The 23,909-nt window shown below is 48.0% G+C and overlaps 1 protein-coding gene across 1 annotated transcript; it reads left to right on the forward strand.

Annotated features, from left to right (window-relative positions):
• The first annotated feature begins 7,003 nt into the window (after positions 1-7,003).
• CCNI (cyclin I) lies at positions 7,004-23,643 on the forward strand. Its single transcript, XM_010293565.1, has 6 exons — positions 7,004-7,164; positions 16,878-17,012; positions 20,679-20,753; positions 20,918-21,058; positions 21,883-22,113; positions 22,791-23,643. The coding sequence occupies exons 1-6, from the start codon at positions 7,051-7,053 to the stop codon at positions 23,247-23,249; spliced, it is 1,155 nt and encodes a 384-aa protein (XP_010291867.1). The 5' UTR covers positions 7,004-7,050; the 3' UTR covers positions 23,250-23,643.
• Positions 23,644-23,909: the final 266 nt, after the last annotated feature.

The following is a 23,909-nucleotide window of genomic DNA, read 5'->3' on the forward strand; positions in this document are numbered from 1 at the left end:
TAGCAAAACCTTGGTGTCAGTCATGAGGCTTAGGGAATGAAGTACAGCAGAGATTTCTTAGAACTAGTTTGCTTTATGGTTCCCGGGTATAGGAGAGAAAGGCTGGGCAGCAGGCATAGATGTTACAAAGTGGTGGCTGCTATGAAAAAACAAGAAAGAACAGCTCACGCTTATACCTGCAGAGACCCCCTGAGTGACAGCCATCAGGCAACAGCTTTACACCACCATCGTCACCTGTGGCACCCTCCCCCCTATTTAAAAATCCTCTCATCCAGGCTTCCCCCACCCCAGCCCCGAATTATTCCCCCTGTTTTCTTGATGCATTTTTGCTACCCTTGACAGAAGATGCTGTCTTCTTGTTAAGCTACTTGTTAAGTTTGTCTTCTTCATGTTAAGCTACTTCTTAACATGAAGAACCAAAGATGTTTACGTTTTCTACCACATTTGTCTACAAATCTCAAAGTGTTTATGGTGCTGTGACAAATTCCATCTGAGCTTTCCTTTTTGAGCAGAATAGAAACAGAAGAGTGCAGAGCTGCTGGTCACGATGCAGCCCTCTCCAGAGGGCTCCTGCTCCTCCGCCATGGTTGCTAAATAGGCCTTGGGATTTCTCTGTTTCAAAACAGACTTGAAAACGCCTCCCTTCCCTCCCATCAAAACATTGCTCTGCGTTCTCTTTTCGCAGTTGCAGACCCATGTTTTTAACTGTCAGGTTTCTTTAAAATGTTTGGAACAATTCTTCAGCTCGGAAAACCGGCACTAAAATGAGGTTGACTTTATTTGCACTCCCAGGAAAAATCTGGTTGGAGGAGAAGTGGCGAGCGTGTGATGTACATGAGCCTGCCTGAAAGATGCTGCCAAAGTATCTCACAGACCTGCCTTTGTAGCAGGTTGTGGGAGTTAGCTCTGGGTGAATCATACAGACAAACGGCAAGGGCCCTCTTAATTTCCCAGCCTGAATAAAATTACCTCTTTCCGAATTTAGGTCTGTTGGCTGGCTTCTACACAAGTCAAATAGGCTGCTTGTTAAAGGTGCAGTATTGTATATATACCTATGGCATATTTACGTTCGATACTAACACGTTTCTCATGGGGGAACACACTCTTAATGTATATTAGTATTCATTCCGTAGACGTCAATTTGTCTCTTCAGATAGTGCACTCGCTTATTTAGATGTTGAAATTTGAAACTGTATTCCCAAATATCTTTTTCCCAGTCATTAACTTGAACTTTCCACTAACCAGGCTGCAACATGATTTACTTTCTACAACTCAAAACAGTTGATCTTAACCCACACCGGTCCTCTGCTTACCGCTATCACACAAGGTTGTGCTTTGGCAAGTCGAAAAGACAGAGAGCCAGGCACTGATTTCCAGTAGCGAGGCATTCATGGGACGTGTTATTCTCTCAGCCACAGAAATGTTGTCCTCTTAGAACTGTTACGTGGCACAGAAATGATGTAAAATTGTAAAGGTAGTTTATGCCTGCTGCTTTTTTCTTCTCATATCTAAGCAACGCTGTAGGCATTTATGTGAGTCTGGCATAAATTTCCAGAGTGCTTTACTGACATGGGGTGAGGAAAGAGTTACGCCAAGAGAAAGGCTCAGATGCTAAAATTAACATCCATCCCACCGCCCACTCCGCCCATAGCTTTGAAATTTCCCATCACAACTTGCAGTTAGACGATTTCTTCTAGCAGTGCAAACTACATTTTGATCATTTGAAATCACAGATGGCTGGCTGGAGCTCGGAGGAATGCAGTCTCTTTCCTCTCTTCCTTCTGCTTCGCCTTCCTCCCCCACCCAGAAAAGTCTGTTTTCAGGTCATCTGTAAAATTGTGTTATTACTTGCTAAAGCTGAAGCAGATGTAGCTGCTGGTCGCTGAAAATACTTACAAGGTCTGCAGAAATGCGTGCGGTGGTTAAGCTTTATTGGAATTACCCCTCTTGTCCAGAATAGCCACCTGGATTTATGTGCCAAATAAAGACGGCATTTTTTAGGCTTGTCTGTAGTCCTGGAAATCTTGTAACTTGTTTATGAAATGATCTATATTTAAAAAACAAAAAAACCCCAACCCACAACCAAAACAAAAGAGGTTTTTATTATTGCCCTGAATGATTTCAGTGACCCTATTTACAGTTCAGTTGCATTGGCACAGCTGAATTGCAACTGGAGGCAGGGGAAGATCAGGAACTGTGTTATGAGCTTGTTCTGCCAATGGGTAACACGTTCCTGTAACTGCATCTTTTGTCTGCAGGAGACACTTTTTATTGTCAGTGCAAATGATTACAAAGCCTAAAACAAAAAAATATACTGGCTGTTTTGCATCCTACACAAATGCACCACCACCCCCAACCCAAAAAGCGTCTATGGCTAGGTAGCTGTCTGCCCCAATTACTGCAAACACGAAACTGCTTTTAAAAACTGTAGCCTGCAGCATTTAGCAGTGTAAAACTTCTGTTAGGAAATGGAAAGTACATTTTTAAGTTAGCTATATACTTGGATCAAAAAGAGAAAGCTTGGACTAAATGATCTCTAAAGGTGCCCTCCGACCTGACCCAACCCAACCCGTTCTGTTCTATTCTATTCTGTTCTGTTCTGTTCTACTCTATTTCTTCATGAGATGGGTTACATTTTATGGATGAAGTCGGGGTATTTTTAATGGATAAGCAGGGGATTTTTAATGCCTCTCACAAGGGAAAACCGCACACCAGTTTTTATTCCCTAATTTCAGAGCAAGATTCAAGCTGCAGCTTGTGACTTTGCTCAAAGGAGACGTCAGAACAAAGCCAATGCATTGACTTGGCTCACTTTTCCTTTATGAACTTTCCAACTGTTCTTTAAGAAGATTCAGTGTAGCCAGCTCACCTTCCAGTGAAGATTAAGAAACTTTAAGAACTGTTTGAACAGTGGTTTAAAAACTCCCAAAGTGACCACAGAAAAAATAAAAAAAATCACCACCCTGGAGCTAAAGTTAATTTTGAATCAAGGAAGCAGAAGCAGAAAGCTAGGGTGAGTTAGTTTATGGTAACTGTCACAGCTTCAGCAGTTCCTCCAGCTGTGGGTCTCTCGGGCTCAGTCGCGGAAAAATGTGTGCAAGTTTTTGGCTGGAGCAAATCTTTGCTGGCAGGGCGGGCTCAGCCCTCCTGTTGGTACTGCTGTTCTCTGCAGATGCCTGCTACATTGACAAGGATCTTTACCGCTGATGGGAGCCTTGACATTGTTTTTCTGTGATGCTCAGGTTTTATCACCTTGATCTGAGCAGAAAGAAGAGAGTTCGGTCCCTCTGAGGTCTTCACCCGACGTCCATGCGCTGGATTTCAGGAAGCTGTGCCAGCATCTTCTCCGAGCAGTGCTCACTCTGTAGTGGCTCCCTTGTGTTTTCTGAAGCGCTGCATATGTGTAGAGCATGCTGGCATTTTTGTAAAATGGCGGGCATTTATCTGATTAAGAGCTATGTAAATTTAGATGCAAACTCGTTTCAGCCCTCAGGGTGCTTGGCGTGTTGCCTGGCGTGCTCTCCGTGCTGGAAAAGTCTGCGCACCACTGTTGCTCCAAGGGAAACTTTTGAGCACATCATTCCTCTTCTTTTTTTCCTTATAGAGGTTATTGTGCCTCAGCCCTCATTGAATTCCCTCCCCAGTTCAGAAAGGAAAGGTTACTTTTCCCTCTCTTTTTCACTTGGCAACTCAAGAAGAGTTGCCATCACTGCTCACTAAAAAGGTCCCTTGCAGGGCCATTGATATTTAAGGGTGCTCCAGGGACGCCCCTGAGCTGTCTGCTGGGGCCACTGACTGGCCAAGGCAGTACAGGGACAACCTAAAAAGGAATCAGGGTAACTAAAAGATCTTCTTTGGGCCCGCAGCCCCATGAAACCCATTGATGTTGTAAATACAGTGGCATTGTCTGTCAGTCACAACAGAAAAAAAAAGATGCCTGAGGATGCTTAGGTTGGCCTGAAATTTTTTATGCGTTATCTCCAGTGATTTGAGGGGTGGCTAATTACTCTCTCTTTCCTGCAAAACCAAGAAAGGACCATCGATATTTCATATTAGGAGACATGGTCAGGATAAATACAGGTACCGCTTTTTTTTCTGCCAAGCATGCAGCGAGGAGCTCGCTGTCTGCTGGCTCTTGGCGCTCAGCGCTGGTCACCGGCTTTGGCCTCACTGCTGGCTTGGCCGAGCTTTGGGTCTGGTCCTAACTTCACCGTTTTTCTCCATGCATATATTTCACCTTGTGCAACGCCGAGCGCTCGCGCACGCCTTTAATCGCCGTCTTCTTCAGGTGTGGCCCGAGAGACTGTAGCTGACATCCTGCTGGACGTTACCCGGTTATCATTACCTGGTACGTTGCAACTGACGATCTGCAGGCTCAGTTAAATAATAAATAAATTTAAAAAAGAAAAAAAAAGTCAGCCATCTTTTGCTCTGCATGGACCTGGAGAAACCCGTTTTCTGGGGCTCTGCAGTCGCAAGGTGGGAAGGCTACACTCCCTGATGTGGGCTCCCCCAGCTCAACCCCTCTCTGCTGGATGCTCCCCCCGCACGCCAGAGGGGACAAAATATTTCACCTGCGCCTGCAATTTGAACGGCTTTTTTCCATCGGTGCGAGGGTGCAGCCCTCATCCCTGCTGTCCTCATTTCCCAGGGCTTTACACCTCCTCTGGAAGTGGTGGGTGATCTGGCCTTTGGGAACCAGCCCAGCCCACACGGAAGCCTGGAGTGTCTGCTGGGCAGATAATGAGATGCTAATTAAGCCCCCGAGGAAACGAGCTGGGGTGGGGAGGCTGTGAATGTGCATCCCTGTTACCCCTTCAGCTTCACCGGCAGCCCCATTTACAGTGGTTCGAGTGTCACTAGGATCACCTCAAGGTTTAAAAAAGCAATGCAAAAATGAGTAAATGCACATAAGGAAGCTGCGGTTCAAGCCACGGTTCTGTTTAGGGGAACGTTGTTTCACCTCTTCCCAGGCAGAGTCTCCCTCTTGTCAAGTGAGGAACTTTTAATAGGGATTTTTCAGTCCACAGTGATACTCCACTAGCCATTCGGGGGCTGATGGAAAGTGATTTTGAGACACGGTGCGGAGCATTTTGAGCCCACACAGGAATCCTGGATCCGAGGTGTTCCCCCCAGCCGGAAGATCTGTACACGGCCCCAGTCACCTTGGGTTGTTACAGTAATGGGCTGGAAACCTTGTGTAGGGGTATGCCAAGCCAGTACAGCCTCTCCTTTGTTCATGGAGAAGCATTTGTTTTATACAAACCTAATATAAAAGGGGTTTCTGTTCAGGACTGAGAGGCTTGACATTTATTTGCCACTTAAAAGCCGCTTGGCTATAAGTGGGACTTGAGTGTGGTTTTATGCCTCATGCAGGTTCTGTGTGAATCACGCCGTTAAAAACTGCTGTAAACTGATAAAGAAAAATAGTTGTTCTACAGTTTCCCTTAGCTCCATGAAAGCACTCTGAATCTTCATTTGTTCCGAGCTGCTGTTGTTATTATTTATAAAAAACTGATTGTTTTCACTGGGAATTTTGTTTGTTTTCTCTGATTCAACATGTTGCCTTATTTCCTGTAAATACAACATAAACTGTTGTATTAACAAACTGGTCTTTATAAAATAGCCTGGTAAGCATTTAGCCAATATCCACGTGTTGCAGTTTCACAAGAGCTCACAGAAGGAATTGAAAGTTTAAATAACTTTCCCATGAATTTACCCTTCAGGGCTGAACTGCTTTGCCTAAGTGATTTAATACTGTCAAGAATTTGCAGCCAGAGTAATGGTAGGCAGTATTAGAACAATTTAAATAACCTTTTCAGTCAGATCATCTCATCCCTTTGAAAGCAGCTGGTGGAATCTGTTGTCTTTAAAAAAAAAAAAAACCAAACCAAAAAAAACCCCAAACCTTGCCTTTGAAACTTTAATTTCAAATTTACAAGTTTCTTGACATATTGTGACTGCTGAGTGAGGCTGCAAGAGGGCCAGGAGAACCCCCTTTTTTCTGTTTTGTGTATAGCAAAGTGTTTGGCTTTAAATTGCGTGCTTTTTATCATCACTTCTGCCAGTGGAAGCAGGCGTTTGTGAACACTGTAGGCCTTGTAGAAATTTTCTCCGTGGCTTACCTGGCTTGTAGTCAATTCATGCTTTGCAAAGGCTGTTGCTGGCTTTGCCACTTTTTGCCACCTTTAAAACACACTTTCTATCTAAAATGAAGGGATATGCCCTAAAGTTTTGTGGATCTAACATATTTTCAGAGTGATTAGACCCGAGAGGAGCCTTCCTGAGCTCCTTGGTACATTTGCATTGCACATAAAACAGGTTGCAACTTCTGTGAGAAGCTACAAACCATACTGTGCAGAGAGGGAAAACACTGATCTTTTTGTCAGGCTTCAGCTTGTAAATCATTTAAATTCTCAAACAAGCATTCCTCTGTTTTGCACAGAACTTCCTATTGCTGCTGTGAGTACTGGGGTACTGGGTTGGCTGGCACCAACCAGGCTGGGATTTCTGAAAAACATGTGAATGTCAAGTCTTAACTTCCCTTGAAGTCGCAGCTAGACTGGTTTTAACTTCAGCTAGATTTGGGCCAGGGCAATCAACTTAGTGAAATCCCCTTTATATTTGCCATACAGCTCCTCCCTCTTCTCAAGTATTTTTTGTGTATTATTTCGTGTGTATAGGGAAAAAGTATTTTCCCTACTTTTTAGTGCTGCTGAAGCGGGAGAGGCCTTGCCTGCTTGCCTACATAACAGAGAAGGCAGAAGGATTCTCCAGCCCACGTTAGGTGTTGGAGATCAGTGGACGAGCTTGGCCCAGCTTCGTCTGAATCTGAGCCGGCTGGTTTGGGTTTCCTTGCGTAGGTTTGCCAAGTACCCGATCACCATCTGTGTTACAGATGAGCCTGTTAGGTTTCTTGCAGCTTTAGTCACCTTCGTGCTTTCTTTTGCTCAGTTTACCGGACAGGCACGGCTCCGTATTTTACCAGGCTGTCTTTGGTTTTGCAGGTAGCTGTATCCAGCTGGGTGGCAGGTGGATCCAAGGGTTACCATGAAGTTTTCAGGACCCCTGGAGAACCAGAGGTTGTCTCTCCTTCTGGAGACGGCAATCTCTAGGGAAGCTCAAATGTGGAAAGCACATGTGCCGAAAATTCAGCCCAATCAGGTAACGTCTCTTCTTCACATCATTCATCTTAGCAAAGGCATGAGACTGTCCTCTGGTATGTTTTTATGTGAACAACTGAAGCTGTTGCATGAGAGGTTACTTTCTGTTTGAGACCCGGGAACTTAGCCTCGGAAGCAAGTGACTACTTTTTTATTTGAGGGACGTACCTGCAGCAGTCGGCGTAGAGAACACGCCATACAGCGTACACTGTAGATCTCTGCTGTTGCTTCTGAAAGCATGTACATGTATTGTCTTAATTAAATTCTTTTTACAAATTGTGTGGGTAATTAATGCACATTCCTAGTGGGCACCAACTCTGCAGCAGTTCTTGAAAGCAGCTTCATTTTCTTGGACTGAGTTCACTAATAACACCGTTGAAATGCTGGTTGCTTTCCACATGAACCGACGTCTTCTCACATGAACCGTTACTTCCAGCTTAGCTCAGGCCTCCCCTGAAACAGCATTTTCACAGCGAAAGCCTTACTTGGCGACCTTTTCCCATTCTCAGCCAGATTCTTCCCTGGTGTAAATCACCCTAGTTCTGCAGGGGAGGCTGAAGCCAGATGAGGATCTGACTTGGTAAGGCACTGTCTACTTCAGGAAGAACCTCGCTGACTGTAGTGGGACTATTTACGGAGCAGGATGCACGCTAATGTCAAGGGAAGCGGAGCCAGGCGCTGGCCTGTTCCAGTGAGGAATGTTCTCGTGGGACTGGGGAAGAATTCAGGCTGGAAGGGACCGCAGGGGGTCCGCAGTCCATCCTCCTGCTCAAGTTCTATGTCAGGGCCAGCTGGGAGGTTGGACCAGGGCACTCGTGGCCTTACCCAGCCCAAACTGCGTTTGTGTTCCTTGTGGAACGCGTCTGTCTAGCATGTGCACTCAAAAAATGCCTGTAAACTCCACAAAGCTTTGTTTAAAACAAAATGTGAAACGTGAGGATGCTTGTCGTAGGGTTTCTGGTACTTTGTCGCTGGGTTGGGCAGAAAAAAACCCGTAGTAACGGGCTTGGATCCGGTCTTGCTGTTCTTGATCCATATAAACTGTTCACACAGGTATGTCAGCTGTTGTCAAAGCTAATCAGTGTGGTGGTGGTTTTTCTGTCTGGTGAACAAGAAACTGCTGTTGTTGTGTAGGAACAAATATGTTTTTAAAGGGCTCAGTAGTAGTTTTGTTAATCCACATTTAGGTTTCTCCATAAGTGTCCCGGTTGTCAGAGGTGCTGAGTATATTGTAGCTGTGGCTGTCTTTGGGCACATACAATTTAAGACCCTGTTTTATGGTAAACCAGCCTGTTATTCCATGCTGGCAGTATTCCTGGGGTTAGTAATTATAATGTAGGGAGATAAGATTACAGTATAACAAGATAGGTTAGGGACTCGGAGAGCGTAATCAGGCCAGATTCTTGTGTGAAAATTTCACAGGGACAAAGCGTTTGCAGTTTTGCCTTGGTGAAGTTGCTTCTGGCTCAGAAACCACTACCAGCATTAGACAGTCTTCCTAGCAATCCCTCCCTTGCAGGATTGCTCTGTCGCCCTTTGGAGGTGAGCTTCCCCGCCCGCGCTATGTTCGAGTTGTCGCTGCAGCAGAAGCACTACCCTCAGCCCTGTCTGTGGTGAAGAGCAGTTGTCCTGCTGCCAGGGACCTTGAGGGGGTCTCAGCATCTCCGCGGCTGAGGTTTGCAGCACCTGACAAAGTGTTGTCCTAAGGGGTAAATACTCGGAGAGGTTCACAGGACTCTGGGCCGTCTGCCGAATGTGAAACTGGGGAGGCAGCTCTGTTTGCCTGCTGTGAAAAGTCGGAGTGGGATCCAGTATGGAAACAGCCTGATTGCTAAAGCCAGCGTGAGGTTTGTGCTTGCTAGCAGAGTCTCAGGTCTGGCCTGGACGAATGCCGAGTTTGTTCTTTTAGTGTGCAATTATGTCATGATGACGGAGGATCTCTCCCCACCCTCCTCCCCTGCACTTCAACATACTGCTGGGAGTGTTTCCTGGCCCGCGGTGCTTGTCCCCTAGGGTTTCTGCTCCTGGAATTTCCACCCCCAAAACTCTGTTGTCTTTGTGACCTTTTTCTTTATACTTTCCTATGTGTCAGTTCAGACATTGACTTTCAGTCAGTTCAGACATAGAATGCCACACCATTGAATGTTTTCTAGCAGTAAACAATCATTAAATTGGATTGAAATCTCTGTGTGCATCTCTGTAAAATGTACCAAGGTCAGATTTAAAACAGAACATAAACACAGTTGTCTGCTCTGGGGAAATCCTGACTTGCAGTGCCACGGTGCAGCTGAAAACCCTCTCTCTGTGGTCACATGTTTCTCTCTGCTCCTACAGTCTGTGACACCCGGTTTTTCAAACTGTCACGTGTTCCTCCACTTCTGCAGCGTTCATTTTGGCAATGTTCCAGTCATGGATGTTCTGTGTGAATTATCCTATTTTCTGTAGTATCTGGAAGAAGGTCATATTCCCCGACATCTACTGCCTTCTTTTGAAAACAGCTGCAGTAGCCTAAAAGCTCACTTGGATGAAACTGTCATTTATTTCCCATGACAGTCGGGAAATCTGCATCCTTCTGTGTATCAGATCTGGCAACCCAAAGTGTATGTAACTTTCCATTCCTTGCTACAAAGGTAGACTGGCTACAGGAAGGGTTTTAATGAAGTCATCTCGTTTGCAAATGAGAAAATGTGAGTGCGTCTACAAAAAAACCTAATGAATAGATGGGAGCTACACCGTAACTATTTTTCTGGAGCAGACTTCCGGTTTTGAGTCTTTAGGAGACCTTTTTGGTTCTAATGTTTAAAACCGGAACAAATTTAGTTTCTAAATATGTGTCGGAGTTGAGAACTTTAAAAGGAAGAAAGAAACTCATAGTTACAGAAACAGGGAGACTTTACATTTTTAGTACAGGATGCAGAATCTGTTGGGAACTTTGGTCCCGATAATGTATGTGATTTTTCTGTTTTGTTTTTATTTTTTGTTTGAAAACTCCCATTTCCTACTGCCATATATAGTTCTTTTAGTTTCCCTCTTTTAAATGTAGGCCACTGGCTCTGGGTATTTGCAACATATCGAAGCCAGATGTCGCAGGGGCTTTTATCAGCCTGAAGAAATAGGTGGGCTGAGTCTGGAACCCTCCTCCTAGTGCTTCTGAATGTATTTAGTCTTTTTTTGTTTCCTCTCTTGGGTTATACAGCATGCAGATGACCTTCAGAAGTTTCCACGTGAGAACTGAGGCTTGAGAAATCAAGCAGTAAAGATTGGTCAAAGATTGATTTTTGCACGTTACCAAGTAACAGTGCAGCAGAGAGGTGTGTAAGCCAAGATTTTTGTTTTCTTTTGTTGTGTTTTTTTTTTTTTTTTTTAATAGAAACAGTGTGTCACTTCTATTACTCCTCCTTTCTTGCCTGTTCTGGCTTTCTTCCTGTCTTGTCGTTTGTTCTCTGTACCTGTTGAGAAATCAGGAGACCTCGGTTTATTTCCAGTTTTTCCACTGTCTCAGCACATGACCTTTTTCGGTCTTTTAACCTTCTGGTGCCCATTTTATCCTGTGGGCAAATCAGAGCCTCACTTACCATTTTTGTAAAACCTTGTGAGGTTAATGCACCCAGCTCTTCTGCTCTGCTGAGCAGTAATGTCTCTCCCCAGTGTTTGTGCACGTTATCGTGCCGATGGCAGAGGCTGTGCTGCTTGAGCTCTCTGCTGCACCGCTAAACGGTAGGCAAACCCTGCAAAATGCCACTTCCGAAAGCTATCAGGAGAGCACCTCTAATTCCCAGCTGCTTGGAGGTCACTCTGGCATAAAACAAGGGTTCCTGAGACCAAGGAAGGACCGATTCGGCTGCGATGTTTACAGCTGCCCTTTTCAGAAGCCACCCAGTCCTGATAAAGGTCACCTGCTTGCTCCCCGGGGAGCCCACAGCGGGCCTAGGCAGAAACAAAGAGGGGAAAGAGCAAAACATCTCTGTCTGGGACAACAGTCACTAAAGAAAAAAAAAAAGATCAGGTAGGGTGTTTTTCTTAGATTAGACAGCAATAAAATTGAGTCATGTTTGAGGTCACAGATAGTATTTTCTTTTTAGTCTGCATTTTCCAAAAGTCTCAAGGTATTCTTAGAGATGATTTGTACTGCGCTCACACTCTGGAACCTGACTCACGGCCTCCGGCCCTCCTGTCCTGTGCAGCGGGCCCCAAATAAGATATTAACCATCACAGGTGCTGGAGGCCTCGTGTCTGTGTGTTTTGTATGGGGTGCTGCCTTGGGCAGAATTACTGACCTCTGCGTTGCTCACTTTGCAGTGGTAAGATGACAGACACAGTGGGTGCGGCGCTGCCCTTTCGTTGTTCCGCATCGTCACGTGCGGTCAGCAGGCTCATGTTGAGTGGCTTCGTGTCGTGTGATGTGCAGTACCTGTCAGGAATCTTCACAGAAGCTTCCTGTTAGCTGACAGCATTTAAAGGCCTGTTCATCGATATAGTGACAGACAGGATGCTTCTTGATAAGGAATCAAGCAAATAATGCCAGGAAGTGGGTCAGTGTGATGTACCCCTGCTTTAGGTGAGGAAGAGGGAGAAGTCGACATCCCTCCGCTTCCCCGTTTGTGTCCCAAACAGATCCCAGCAGCTCCGTAGTTCTGCAAGGTGTCTTATTTGTGTTCATGCCAAAAACAAAACTGATGGGTTTACACATGCTGCTGTGCTCTGAAAAAGTGGGAATTAGCATCACATCTTCTGCCTGGAAAAGAAGTCACGGGTCTGTCAGACATGGGTTTGGAATAGCTTTGGTAGGTTTGCACATCCGATGGGGCTGTTGCGCTCCTCCGGTGTCACGTTTTGCACTGATACTGGCAGGGCGCATTGCGTGTGGCGGTCTGTCCGCTGCTCCCGCCGGCCTCCCGGGGGATGGATTGTTTGTGCGCTCCGCAGGCGGAAGACTGGAAAAGAGCTGCAGAAACCTCTGTGGTTATTTTACAGAGGTGCCAAGCAGCACTAAGCAGACTGGAGAAGGAGGAAGGGAGTACAGTTAAAGAGCAGTGGTTGATCTTGTGCTCTGCAGGAGCATTCAGCCTGCCACGTTACACGTCACCGTCGGTCCCGAGCACCGGGTAGACAAAGAGACGGCTGTGAGCCAACGGCTGTAAGTGTGCAGGGCAGTTTGTAAAAGTTACTCTAAGGCAGCGCGGCAGCAGCACTGCCTCTCTTCGCTCTCAGTAAAACTCTGTCAGGCACTTTTGCAAGAGCCCTGCCTGCGCTCCGTGGGGTGTCTCCTGCAGAGCAAATCAGTGCTGAAATCCCTCGTGCTTCTTCACGCAGCTGCCCGCTGTCTCCCTGCTGCGGGCGAGCCAAGCCGCACCTCCTGCAAAGACCTGCATGGGTGCCAGTCCGGAGAAGAGCACTTTGGCACCCGCAGGGGCTCGGACCGCGACGGCTGGGGGGGAGGTAACGTGGCCCCTGCTTGCAGCAGCTGGGGGTCCCGGGCACCTGCAGTCGCACGGGGTGAGTAGGGCCGCGGCTCAGGCAGGTGCCTGATGCTGGTGGGGACTGTGGGGAAGAGCTGGGGGTGCTGTCGCCTTTTTGATGGCAGGAGTCACGTGGACGTCTTTGCTGCCGGGACGGGCAACCGCATCTGTAGGTTGGGCCCTGCTCTGATCTGGCTGTCCCTCCAAAAAAAAAAAGAGGGGGGGAAAAGCGCCAGCTGGAGAACATGGATTGTTTTTAATTTTATATCTATCTTGCTTAGATACACTGTTTTGTTTTTCAGTGGTTCAGATTAAACACCATTTCTTTTTCACACGGAAAGGACAGATGATACCAGGGACTGAGCGTACAGTCCCAAGGGCGGTTGTTGGGTCTGTCTTGGAGCGACCTGCTGCTGCCCTGTGAAAACGGAGCCTGCCCTCGCTGGGCTTGGGTTGCTTTTCCCTAATTAAAGCTGTCATGCTAGGCTGTCGTGCTCTTCCAACCTGGGGGCTAAGTTCCGCAACGGTGGATTTGTGGCGACAGAACAAAGAGCTGGCCGTGAGTGGCAGAAGGCGACGTCTGTGGGGAAAGTACCTCTGCACCAAAGAGGAACTTTTGCTTTCCAGCCCAAAGGGACTTTTTTACTTTCAGCCACCGTGGCGTCTCGTTTTCGCTTTTAATTTTATATAACTAAGGAACAGCGACCTTGCCACTTACTTAAAGAATTTTACAGTGCTGCATTTCTTATTTGTGTTACTAGGATGACATGGGTATACCTTTGAGGGAGAGGGATAAAGACCGACAGCTTTGCGTGGGAAGCTCCTTGCCATGCTCGGAAGTAGCGGCAGGGTTTCTGTGGTGGCACCAGTTCTCAGCCCTTCTGCCTGCCTCTTACAATGGTCCGTGACAAACCTTCCTTGTGCTGACGGGTGGAGGTTTACATTCACCTGGTCTTTCTGTGCGAGGGGATTCTCCCCCCCACCCTTGTGCTCCTTTATTTGCAGTTAGAGACTGGAGTAGACAAATTTTTTGTGTTCTTGCAGAAAAAGAACTGGAGATTCACCTCCTTTCCTCTGCTTCCCCAGATAGTTCTTAAGAACACAGATTTTATTTTGAAGCCTTACTCCTGCTGCACATATACCTAGATGTGAGTTCACTTTGCAGATGTTCCTTCATGTCAAAGGAACACAACACTCTATGTAGGGGCCTGTTTTTGTTTGTTTTAATTTTATATCTTAGATACACTGTTGTTTTTCAGTGGTTTCGATTAAACGCCATTTCTTTTTCACAGGGAGAGGACAGATGTTAGCAGGGACTGAGCGTACAGTTGCTATTCTTTGCGATACGGCCTTGCCATTTAAAGCTAATTCCCGAGTCTGAAACTTTGCCTTTCGGCCTCACGCTGCCCGCGAAGGGTGAGAGGATGCAAGGATGGATCTTGGGAGGACTGAAGACTGAGAGGCAGCGTGGAAAAGACCACCTCACCCTTTCCACCCGTGCTGTTTTTAGGAGAAGGCCTAATCTTTTGCTTTGGCAGATGCAGGGAAAAGGGCGCTGAACCAGGACAGACACCGGCAGGAGCTGTTGAAGCTGACTCCCATTTCTGCTGGGATCTAGCAGGAGTGGGATTTGCCAGGAATGGAAGGGGATGGGAAACCCCCCCGCTCCGTGTTGCTGAGGCACAGCCCAGCCTCCCCAGCAAGGAGCCCAATGGATGCCCTTTTTGCCTGCTCCTCTAGAGCAGATGTATCGCAGGAGGGAACGCGGGGACAGAGAGCCTGCTGCCCCGTTACACTGCCGGCCAAGGGCCCAAGCCCATTCCTGTTGCTTTCCCCCTGATGCTGCTGTGCAAGCCCTGTCCTGCTGATTTCCCCGTGAACCTGCTGTGGCAGGACCAGGGCGCTGATTTAAGAGTCAGAGGCAGGTTTTTAAAGTCCAGTTTATTCTGTTTGACGTGGTAGTGTCAGGTTGGCTTTTAGCAGGTGAGGTTAGCTGCTGGATTCACCCAGATACTGCGTTTCCAAATTAATCCTTTAAGCTGCTTGAAACATTTTGAGTGCACAGTATTGTCCCAACCTGGCTGCGGTTACAGGTCCTTTTGTATGGCTTTGTCCTCTTCCATTTAAAAGTAGGTGCAATCAATAAAGCAATAAGGAACTTCCTCTTCACTATCACTCCTCCCCCTGCTGCCTGTTTTAGGTTCAGCTGTGCAGGCCTCGCTTTGCTACGGAGGAAGTTTGCTCTGTAAGGACAGCCGGTAAATAACATAGTGTTGCCCATTTTTCTCCCTAGGGACATTCTAGGTCCCTATCCCGCTGTCCGAAAGATGTTTTTAGCACAGCATTTAATAAACTCCTTACTGGCATGTGGTATATTCATTACAGTCCCAGCGCGCGTCAAACTAGCGTTTCTGGAATGAGCGCAACGCGCTGCAGACAGCGGGTGTCCCACACCTGGTGGGGCTCAGATTTCACCCTTAAAGTGCAATAATGGTTTTAGAACGAATCGCTATTTCTTGGAATTGCGAAAACTAATTTTCTCTTCTCTCCTGAAAAATGGTAGGTGCTTTTTAAAAAGCCACGCTGTAGTCGAGTGGCATCCAAAGGTCCCAGCCGAGAGCAGAGGCCCATCTGGATCGGACGCACAGTCCTGCTGACGCCGTTGCGGCTTCAGGAAAGAAAACAAGGCAGGACTTTGTTCTCCTCAGGGGAACACCTGATAGAGCGCCGAAGGCACGTTTTAGAGGCAGAGGTAGTATCGCTTCATTAGCCCAGCTCGTACAGCTGGAAAAAACAACTTTGGATTGCACAGCCCTGCACCTTCAGACCAGATCCCTGCTACAGCAGCACTGTTACTGTTGTACTTTTCCCAAGGGAATGGGGTGGCCGCATTTTGGCAGGACGCGCATCTGCGAGCAGCAGTAACTGGCTGCGCACCCACCATCGCAAAACCCAGAACTCAGCCCCGGGGCTCGAGCCCTGCCACCTTCCCCGCCCCTTCCGTCCTGCTCAGTGCTGAAGGTGGAGCTCAGCAGCAGTAAGAAAGTTAAGTATAGAGTAAAGATGCTGTACTGTAGGGAACAGCAAAAGGTGTGAAGCCGGCATCCTCCAGGAGGCCCTAGTGTAATAACAGCTCTGCCTAAAACCTCTACTTTCACGCACCGCCTTGACTCCAAGGCCGGAGAGGCAGTAGACCTGTAACAGAGCATTATGGTGTATGTAAGGCACACAGTCAGTACTTTGGTGATAGAGCCTGAAATATTTATTTTGCATCAACATCTGGTGTTTTTATTTTCTACTGTCCCCGCCTGTCTTCGTGCCAGGAGGAGAGCTACAACCCAGCCCAGCAGTGATGCTGGTGTGCGCAAGCCCTTAGCTTTCTTTTCCACGGTACTTGGCCAGCCAGCGTTTTGTTTGGTTCCTCTCATGAACCGCCTCAGCAGTAGCCAAAAGAGCACAAGGTCCCCGCGCGTAGCAGAAGAAATTTGTTTAGTTTTACTTCTAGACACATCCTTGCTAATCACCCCAAATAATCCCCGTTGAAGTGAGACCAGAGACTTACTTGGCTGAATGGAAAGGCTCTAGAAGAGCTACCAATATTTCTGAAGAAAGTCAGAGAGAAAGATTTTTACATCAATGACTGATCTGTGCATGCGGTTAAAATTCAGCTATAGTCCAAACAGATTGACAGTGGTGACTTGGGCCAAAAAGTTTAAAAAAAAAAAACAAACCAGCTGAAAAACTTCAACATACACTGAGCTAAAACTGTCCCCATAGTTTGAAAGAAAAATAAACCTTTCCTCTCAACCACCAACTCTGTCCCTCCCCACTTCTGTTTGCCAGCAGCAGTGCACCCGCCCGGCTCCCATAGCACATCTGGTTTTGCTCAAGCTGGGCATTTCGGTGTATCTACAGGGTTCTAAGGAGGTTTTAAAACCCAATAGATCCCTTCTTCGAGCTATCCTGGAGCAGAAACTACAAGACATCCTTTCTCTTTTCCCCAACCTCCAGTGAAATTTCTGAGTGAGGGTTGAGGGTGCTGTGAGGAAAGTTGCCTTTTCCAGGGCAGATTTCTTGGGACAGAGTAAGTAACTGCAAGAACAAAGGGGTGATTGAGGCTGGCACGAGGCCCCCCCTTTCCAAAGGAGGTTTTGTTTCCCTGCTGAGTGAGTAACTCCTGCAGAGGTAAAACATTTGGTCTTCTCTGACTTGCTCAGCCTGCGTGTAAGAAGAGTTTTGTTTTTCTCTCCAACAGGATGCAGCCATTTCTCCAAAGCAGAGGGATGAGGTCATTCAGTGGCTGGCCAAGCTCAAATACCAGTTCCACCTTTATCCAGAAACGCTCGCCCTGGCCATCAGCCTTTTGGACAGGTTTCTAGCTGCAGTAAAGGTAAATATTTGCAGATACATAAACTGGAATAAATTCATACCACCCACTTGGCTATTTCTGTGTCCAGGCTGAGCAGTGCAGCTGTATGGAAAAGGTTTCTTCCCCGCCCTCTGCTCTCGCACCCTCTGCCTTTCTCACACATGCAGAGGATGGTACCTGCACTGCTCCAGGAACTTAATTTCGGGTTGTGGAACTGGCAGCACACACTGCCGCCAGGAACTTTTGAAGGTAGGTTCTTTCCATAGTCATTTTTAACCTGGGGAAAGTGGCCATTGCTTTAATGAGAACACGCAGTTCTCGGGGAACTGACCCAGTGCTTGTAGCTGCTCCGGATATTTTCCCTCTTTTCTCCATTGTGCCCCTTTCCCCTCATGTAATGCAGCTCATTAGTTTAAATGTATACTAAGCTGAGAGAAAAGCAGCACCCCTCCTCTTCAACAACGTGCTCGCTCTTAAGCTGGTGTGAATATTGAATTTACCTCGGCACAATTCCTATTAGCAACCAGAAAGAGAGGCTGCAGAGAGATTATGCTTTAGATAAAAAGAGAACAGTCTCTACCTTAACCCAAATTGACTCAAAGCTAAAGGAAATGCCTGCGAGCCTGCAGTTCGAAACCTAGGCCCAGTGCCCTCTGACAGAGAAGTCAGGGAAAGTCCCTGCTCACAGCATATTTCTCTCATGTTTTAACTGCATTTAATCTCATTTGTAGCACCTGGAGTTGCTGGGAGCACATGCTAGTAGTGAACTAGCTGCAGGAAACAAAAAAATGTTTGAGGACAGGTTTGGGCCTGGCAAGTGTGCTAGTGCAGGGAAAAAAATGGAGCAAGAAGGCAGAGCCAGAGGTGATGGCTTTTTGGGGGAGTAGTTCACTGCTAACCTGCTCTAAACCCTGACTGACAGACTAAGAGCTTAAGACTGAGGTCAGGCCAGACCCAAGCGGAGGAGAAAGAGGGGTCGGCAAGTGGGGTGCAGGCCAAAGTGACAGGTTGTCCCCCGCCGCTGTTGTGAGCACGATGAAGAATATATATGCCCATTCAGTGTGAAGGCTGTTACACCATAGACACTGTTTAACAAAAGACAAAAGCCCGCATTTGGGCTGCCTGCCACCGGGATCTGCCGCTCTCCTGTCGCTGTCAGGCTGCCGTGGAAGCAAGTTAGGCGTGCTGTGCTTGGGCCGTGTCCTGCCCCCGCGCAAGCGACTGAACAAACTGTGGGTCAACCCGAAACCCCTGGCCTTGAGCTGTCAAGTCAGGCTTTGGGTAGCCTTATCTCTTAACCTATTTGCTCAGTTACAGTCCGTGCTCTGCAAACCTGCAGTCTCATCTGCACGTGCGTCTAATCTCATCACCAATGCCATTAGGTCAGCAATATAGCTTAGGTGATTTAAGCAGAAGGCGGCGGTCTGAGCCTGTGCACTTACATTTCTATGCAGCCTTAAATATTGATAAACATTGCTAATGTTTTAATTACAAACCGTGGAAGTTTCTATTTCTAAGGAGATCTTGAAGTAGCTGATCTACTGAGATGGGAAATAGATTTAAATCCCACAGCAGCTAAGGCCCTCGGGTACAGTTTTTCTTGCAGTCATTTGCAGCAGCCAATAAGTCTGCAAAGAAAGTATGACAACACGAGTAAGGAGTCCACCGCATGCTTCAGGCAGCGAGAAGGAATGTGGAAAGCTGTATTCTCTGAGTGAGGATTGTTCAAACAGCTCACAGCTTTGTGCTCCCTGTCCCAGTTTTCCTCTCCCATAAAGCTGTCATGCCTCCACTGCAGCTTAACTTCTGGGGTTTTTTTGACCAGGCGCTACCATGTGGGATTTTATTATTAAGACAACTAGTCCCTTCCCCTCACCGTGAACACGCTTTGGAACTGCTGGGACTGGCCACCCCTAGGGCTGTTTACCAGCCAGCTGCAGTTGGCGTAACTCGCTGCACAGCACTCATTAACCCTCCACAGAGCTGGGCTTACAGCCTCCCCTCAGCTTGTCTGCGTGCAAGGAGCCGGACAGGCAGAGAGAGGCTCCTGTAGGAGACCAGGATGGGTGACAGGGTTTGTTACACACTTTGGTAAAAGACAGAGTTGTTCCTTCCAGGTCAGTCGCTAGAGGGGATGCACTTGGGAAAGAGAGGAGACAAAATTACTGTTAAAAACTATGGGGAGAGTAAGTGTCCCTGATGGTAGGACCCTGCTCTAGACACCGGCTTTTCCCTGAAAGGTATCTTTCTTTGCTGTAGAGGATGTTGTGCTAACTTGGCAGTTCTCTTTCAATCTGGCTGCATGGTCAAGAATGACTTGCAGTTGTGCCCTCAGAGAATTTATTCTCTTTGCTTACAGTGACACCTGAATGCAGCAGCAGACGTGTGGACGTGCACTCCCGGCCCCTACACATATTTAAGTTGAAGTTTAAATGGCACTAGAAAGCCAAAGCTCTAGGCACAGCGTGGTCCTTTTTATCTAACTGGGGCTGCATGTGGATCTTCAACTTGTACATCGTCGCTTGTTGCTTTCCAGAAATGGCATTCTGGGTTTCTTGACAGCTCATTGTGCGAGTGTAACATGCAGCATCTCACCCCATAGCTCTTGCATCTGCTAAAATTTACCCAGCAAGAAGAACTCATGGCAGCAGGTCAGGCTGTAAGCAGATTTTCACACTCTGTGCAGGATTTTCACTTACCTTTGTTTCCAGCATGTCCTAACGTGGACAGAAGAGGGCCAATTGCCAGTTGGCTACTGGAGGCAGGGGCACGGCCCTGCAGCTGCCTACTCACATGGCTGCGACAAGGTTAAAGAACAGCACCTCTGCATTTCCTACCCCCAGCCACCAAGAAGCAGGGGGACACAGCCTGTGGTTTTTACGCTGATGTTGGAAGGGAAGGTCCTTGTCGGATGGTCAAATTGACAAAGATCGCTGCTAAATAAAACTCCAGCAGATGCGCCACATTCGAAGCGTGGGCTCAGTCTGGTCCGGCACACGGACTGTCTGAACACTGCTTCCCCCTCACCCCCCAGCCAAGGCCCAGAAAAGGGAGGTTTTGATGCATGGGGGGTGGGGGGGAGGTGGTAAATCACCCTTTCCCCTCCAAATTTCACTTACCTTCCCTAAAACAACTCACCACAGAAGGGAACAGCTCTCCCTCCACGCTTCCTGGGCCACAGTTTGGACAACTGCAGTGCAAAATCACGAGTAGTGATTTTTATGGGTGTTTTATATTCCCTAGGCAAGGACAGGATTTTTAAATTCTCCTCTTTTTCCTTCCTGTTCTGTGTCTGCTCCCCAGCAGCACTAACAGGAGAGCTCTGCTGAAGCAGGTGGAGTGGGGCAAGGTTTTTTTGTGGAGTGACATCATCTTCTGATTTTCTCCTTCCCATTTCTGTTTCACGGCCTAAAAATGAGGTCTTTCCGCTCCAGCGCCGCACATCAGTGGGTGCCAGTTACGGTCATGGGGCTGGCGGATCTTTCTTCTGCCTTACGTCACGGAGCATGGATTTTTGCTTGGCACAGCTTGCCACTGCCGTGGCGTACTTGCAGGTCAGCCTGCTGATCTAGAAAGTGCTGCCTGGGCAGCCGAGACCCTGGGGCTCAGGATGTCCGACCAGAAAGCATTATGCATAATTTTTGCATCATATTCACACAGAGACTTCTCTGCTCTTCTGTTCCGTAGGCCCGTCCAAAGTACTTGAACTGTATTGCAATCAGCTGCTTCTTCCTTGCTGCAAAGACCATTGAGGAAGATGAGGTAATTTTTCCTTACTACCTTAGCGTTGTCTGAATATATACTTTGCCAGCCCTGCCTTTGCTTGCACAGAGGGGCTGATGCTTACCAGGACAGGAACGAAGTTTTTTTGTGTGATTTCTATAACGATCGGTTTTCTGGTTTCTTTTTTGCGTTGCCTTTTGCAGAGGATTCCAGTACTGAAGGTGTTGGCTCGGGATAGCTTTTGTGGTTGTTCTCCAGCTGAAATACGCAGAATGGAGAAGATTATCCTGGATAAGCTGAACTGGGATCTTCACATGGCAACGCCGCTGGATTTCCTTCATATTGTAAGTAAGGGGCTATTTAGATTCCTTCTGGTGCCTGTCGGTGTAAGTAAGGTACCTAGACAAAAACTCTACCTGCAGGGGAGCAAAGCCCTCACGATGTGTTCGTCATTCCTCTGTACAAGTAGTTTCTGAAAGAAAAAGCCTTTGCCAGAGAATTTCACAGGAGACTTGTGACACCTTGGGCGCCATTTCCAAAACGTGGGCCTGCCATCTGGCCTGTTCCTAGGCATGCTAAACTGCACACTAAGCCTCACAGCTCCTGAAACCCTTGCCTTAATTGCTAGTGGCTTTGCTCAAAGCTAAGTGCCAGGCAGCACAAGAACAGTAAGTACAACCGCAGAAGTAAGCACTGATGCCGGGCCCATGGATGTGCTCCGTGCCTGCTACAGAAAGGCACGGCCAGAGAACCAGATACATGGATGAGACAAAGGGAAAGAAGTGTCCCGAGGTTCTCTGTTGGATGTCGTCCTCTCTGCTTGCTCCAGAAGGAGTTTCTGTAGAGGACACCTCAACTGCCAAACCTGTGGTGTTGAGCAAGAAGAGTGGAAGGGGATGGCCTTTTGCATGGCCCCAAGAAGCCTGGCCACCAGGCAGATGGGGTGTATGATGGCAGGTTCACCTGAAAGGCTGCACCAGGCTGTTTGGTGGTTCAAGGCATTGGTTTTTTTTTCCGCACGGTGTGGAAGTTGCCTCAAAGGTTGGGCTGGAGGATCCTCGTGCGTCAAAAACATGTCGCATGCCGTTCTTGAGGCACGACCTGGCTCTGCCTGTGGGGTTGCCTGTCGGTGACGCCAGCTGCCTCACTTGCTTGTTTCCCCCCCTAGTTCCACGCAGTTGCGGTGTCCAACAGGCCTCAGCTACTGACCATCCTGCCCAAGCTGAGTCCCTCTCAGCACGTGGCGGCGCTCACCAGGCAGCTGCTGCACTGCATGGCCTGTTACCAGCTGCTGCAGTTCAAGGGCTCCATGCTGGCGCTGGCCATCGTCAGCCTGGAGCTGGAGAAGCTGCTCCCCGACTGGCTGGCTCTCATCATCGAGCTGCTCCAGAAAGCACAGGTGAGGGGGTGCTGGCACCGCACACCGCAGCAGGGAGGGACCAGGGGCTGCGGAAGGCCACGTCTCGCTTGGCGCTCCAGTGATCCAAGCCAGCCGGGGCTTTCGGATCCCTAGCTGCTCACCTCTGCCCACGGTTACGCTTTCACAGGGACAGTTGTGCCGCAGCCTGAAGGGACGGTTGGTTGGGACAGTGCTGCATAACCTCGATCTTGACTGCATGCAGTAGGTGACAAAGGCGGGAGCTGTGTGCCCTGACGTATACGGGCGCGCTCTGCACCAGGGAGAACGTGACACGCTGGGGTTAAAAAATCCTAGTTAGCTGCTCAGCCGTTCATTCTAAGCGTATGGGGTTGGTCCTGCAGGTACTGGGAAGGCAAATGGTCAAGCTGCTAAAAAGAGGCAGTGAAACCTTTTAATATCTGAACGGTCTTTTCCCTCCCGCTATTGCCATGGGGTGTAAGGAGGAGCAGGGGTCCATACCTTATGGAGTCGTCACATTGGGAGGTCTTTTTGGTCCTTTGTCACTTACTTTCTGCTGCATCCAGCATGTCACTGAGAAGCGACATGCACGGCTGGCCGGCACGTTCAGAGCCCTAGCACTGCCCTGGCCGACAGCCTCTCCTCTCCGTGGCAGCGATCCCGCAACGCCGGTATCTTTGCTTGTCTTCCCACTCCAGATGGATAGCTCACAGCTGATCCACTGCCGGGAGCTCGTGGCACATCATCTTTCCACCCTGCAGTTTTCTCTGCTGCCCAATTCTGTATATGTCTACAGTCCCCTCCAGCATACCCTGGTGACCTGTAACAGAGGAGCGTTCAAATGCCCGCCCTCCTCTGTCCCAGGGCCGGGTTTCTCCAAGGACAACGGCAGGCCAGAAGTGCCCGTCACAGGTACAGCCGCGCTCTACCAGCGTCTGCCAGCTCACAGCGGTTGCAAGCAAGCCTCTGCCAAGCGTAAAGTGGAAGAGATGGAAGTGGACGACTTTTACGACGGTATCAAGCGTCTCTACAACGAAGACATCGCTCCAGAGGTAGTGCCTCTTGAAAACATGGGCTCTGTTTGTGGCGCTGATGTCTCGAGGCAGGAGGGCAACGTTTCCCCTTGTCCACCCTTACAGCCAGTGTCCGTGATGTAGCTGTGAGTGCCCACCGCCAGCTCCACCGTAGCTACTCTAGAAACCATGCAGAACCTGGCACCTCGTGTTCTCAGTGGGGGGGAGAAGGGGCCATACCTTGTCAGGCTGAACTGAAGGGAGCCAAAAAACAGAAAAAAACCCAATCCCAACCCTTTTTTGAATCTTCTTCTTGTGCGGCTAATTATAGTTCCACTATTTAAGCACTAAAACCACAAAAAAGTATAAAAATCTAAAAAAAGACCCAAAAACCAAACAAAAAAAGTAGCAAAAAATTGTTTCTTTCTAGTGTTGTCAGTTCCACTGTTTTTCTGCTCCTGTGTATTGTAACCCATTCTCCATGTCCCAGAGCTCACATCAGTCGTGCAGAGTTGTTCCGGGTTTCCCAGCCAACTAACACCTCTCTGATGCAATTTCCACCTGCTCCTCGCTCTCTCTCTGCTTGCTCCTCTTTTACTTCTCAGCAAGTCTTGTGCATGGTGTTCTGTACTACCTGACTTCACGACCGCTTTCTTTTTCCTTTCTGAAGAAAAAGACCTTTTTCGTTTTGTTTTGTTAGCACTTTGGTGTTTAAATGTGATAATATTTTAAAACTGGATTTAAATAAAAAGGTTATTCAGGAAAAAAAACAACACAAAAACAAGCTTACAAGCTGCTCCACAC

The sequence above is a fragment of the Phaethon lepturus genome, unplaced genomic scaffold (assembly GCF_000687285.1).
Source record: "Phaethon lepturus isolate BGI_N335 unplaced genomic scaffold, ASM68728v1 scaffold34810, whole genome shotgun sequence".
Taxonomy (NCBI): domain Eukaryota; kingdom Metazoa; phylum Chordata; class Aves; order Phaethontiformes; family Phaethontidae; genus Phaethon; species Phaethon lepturus.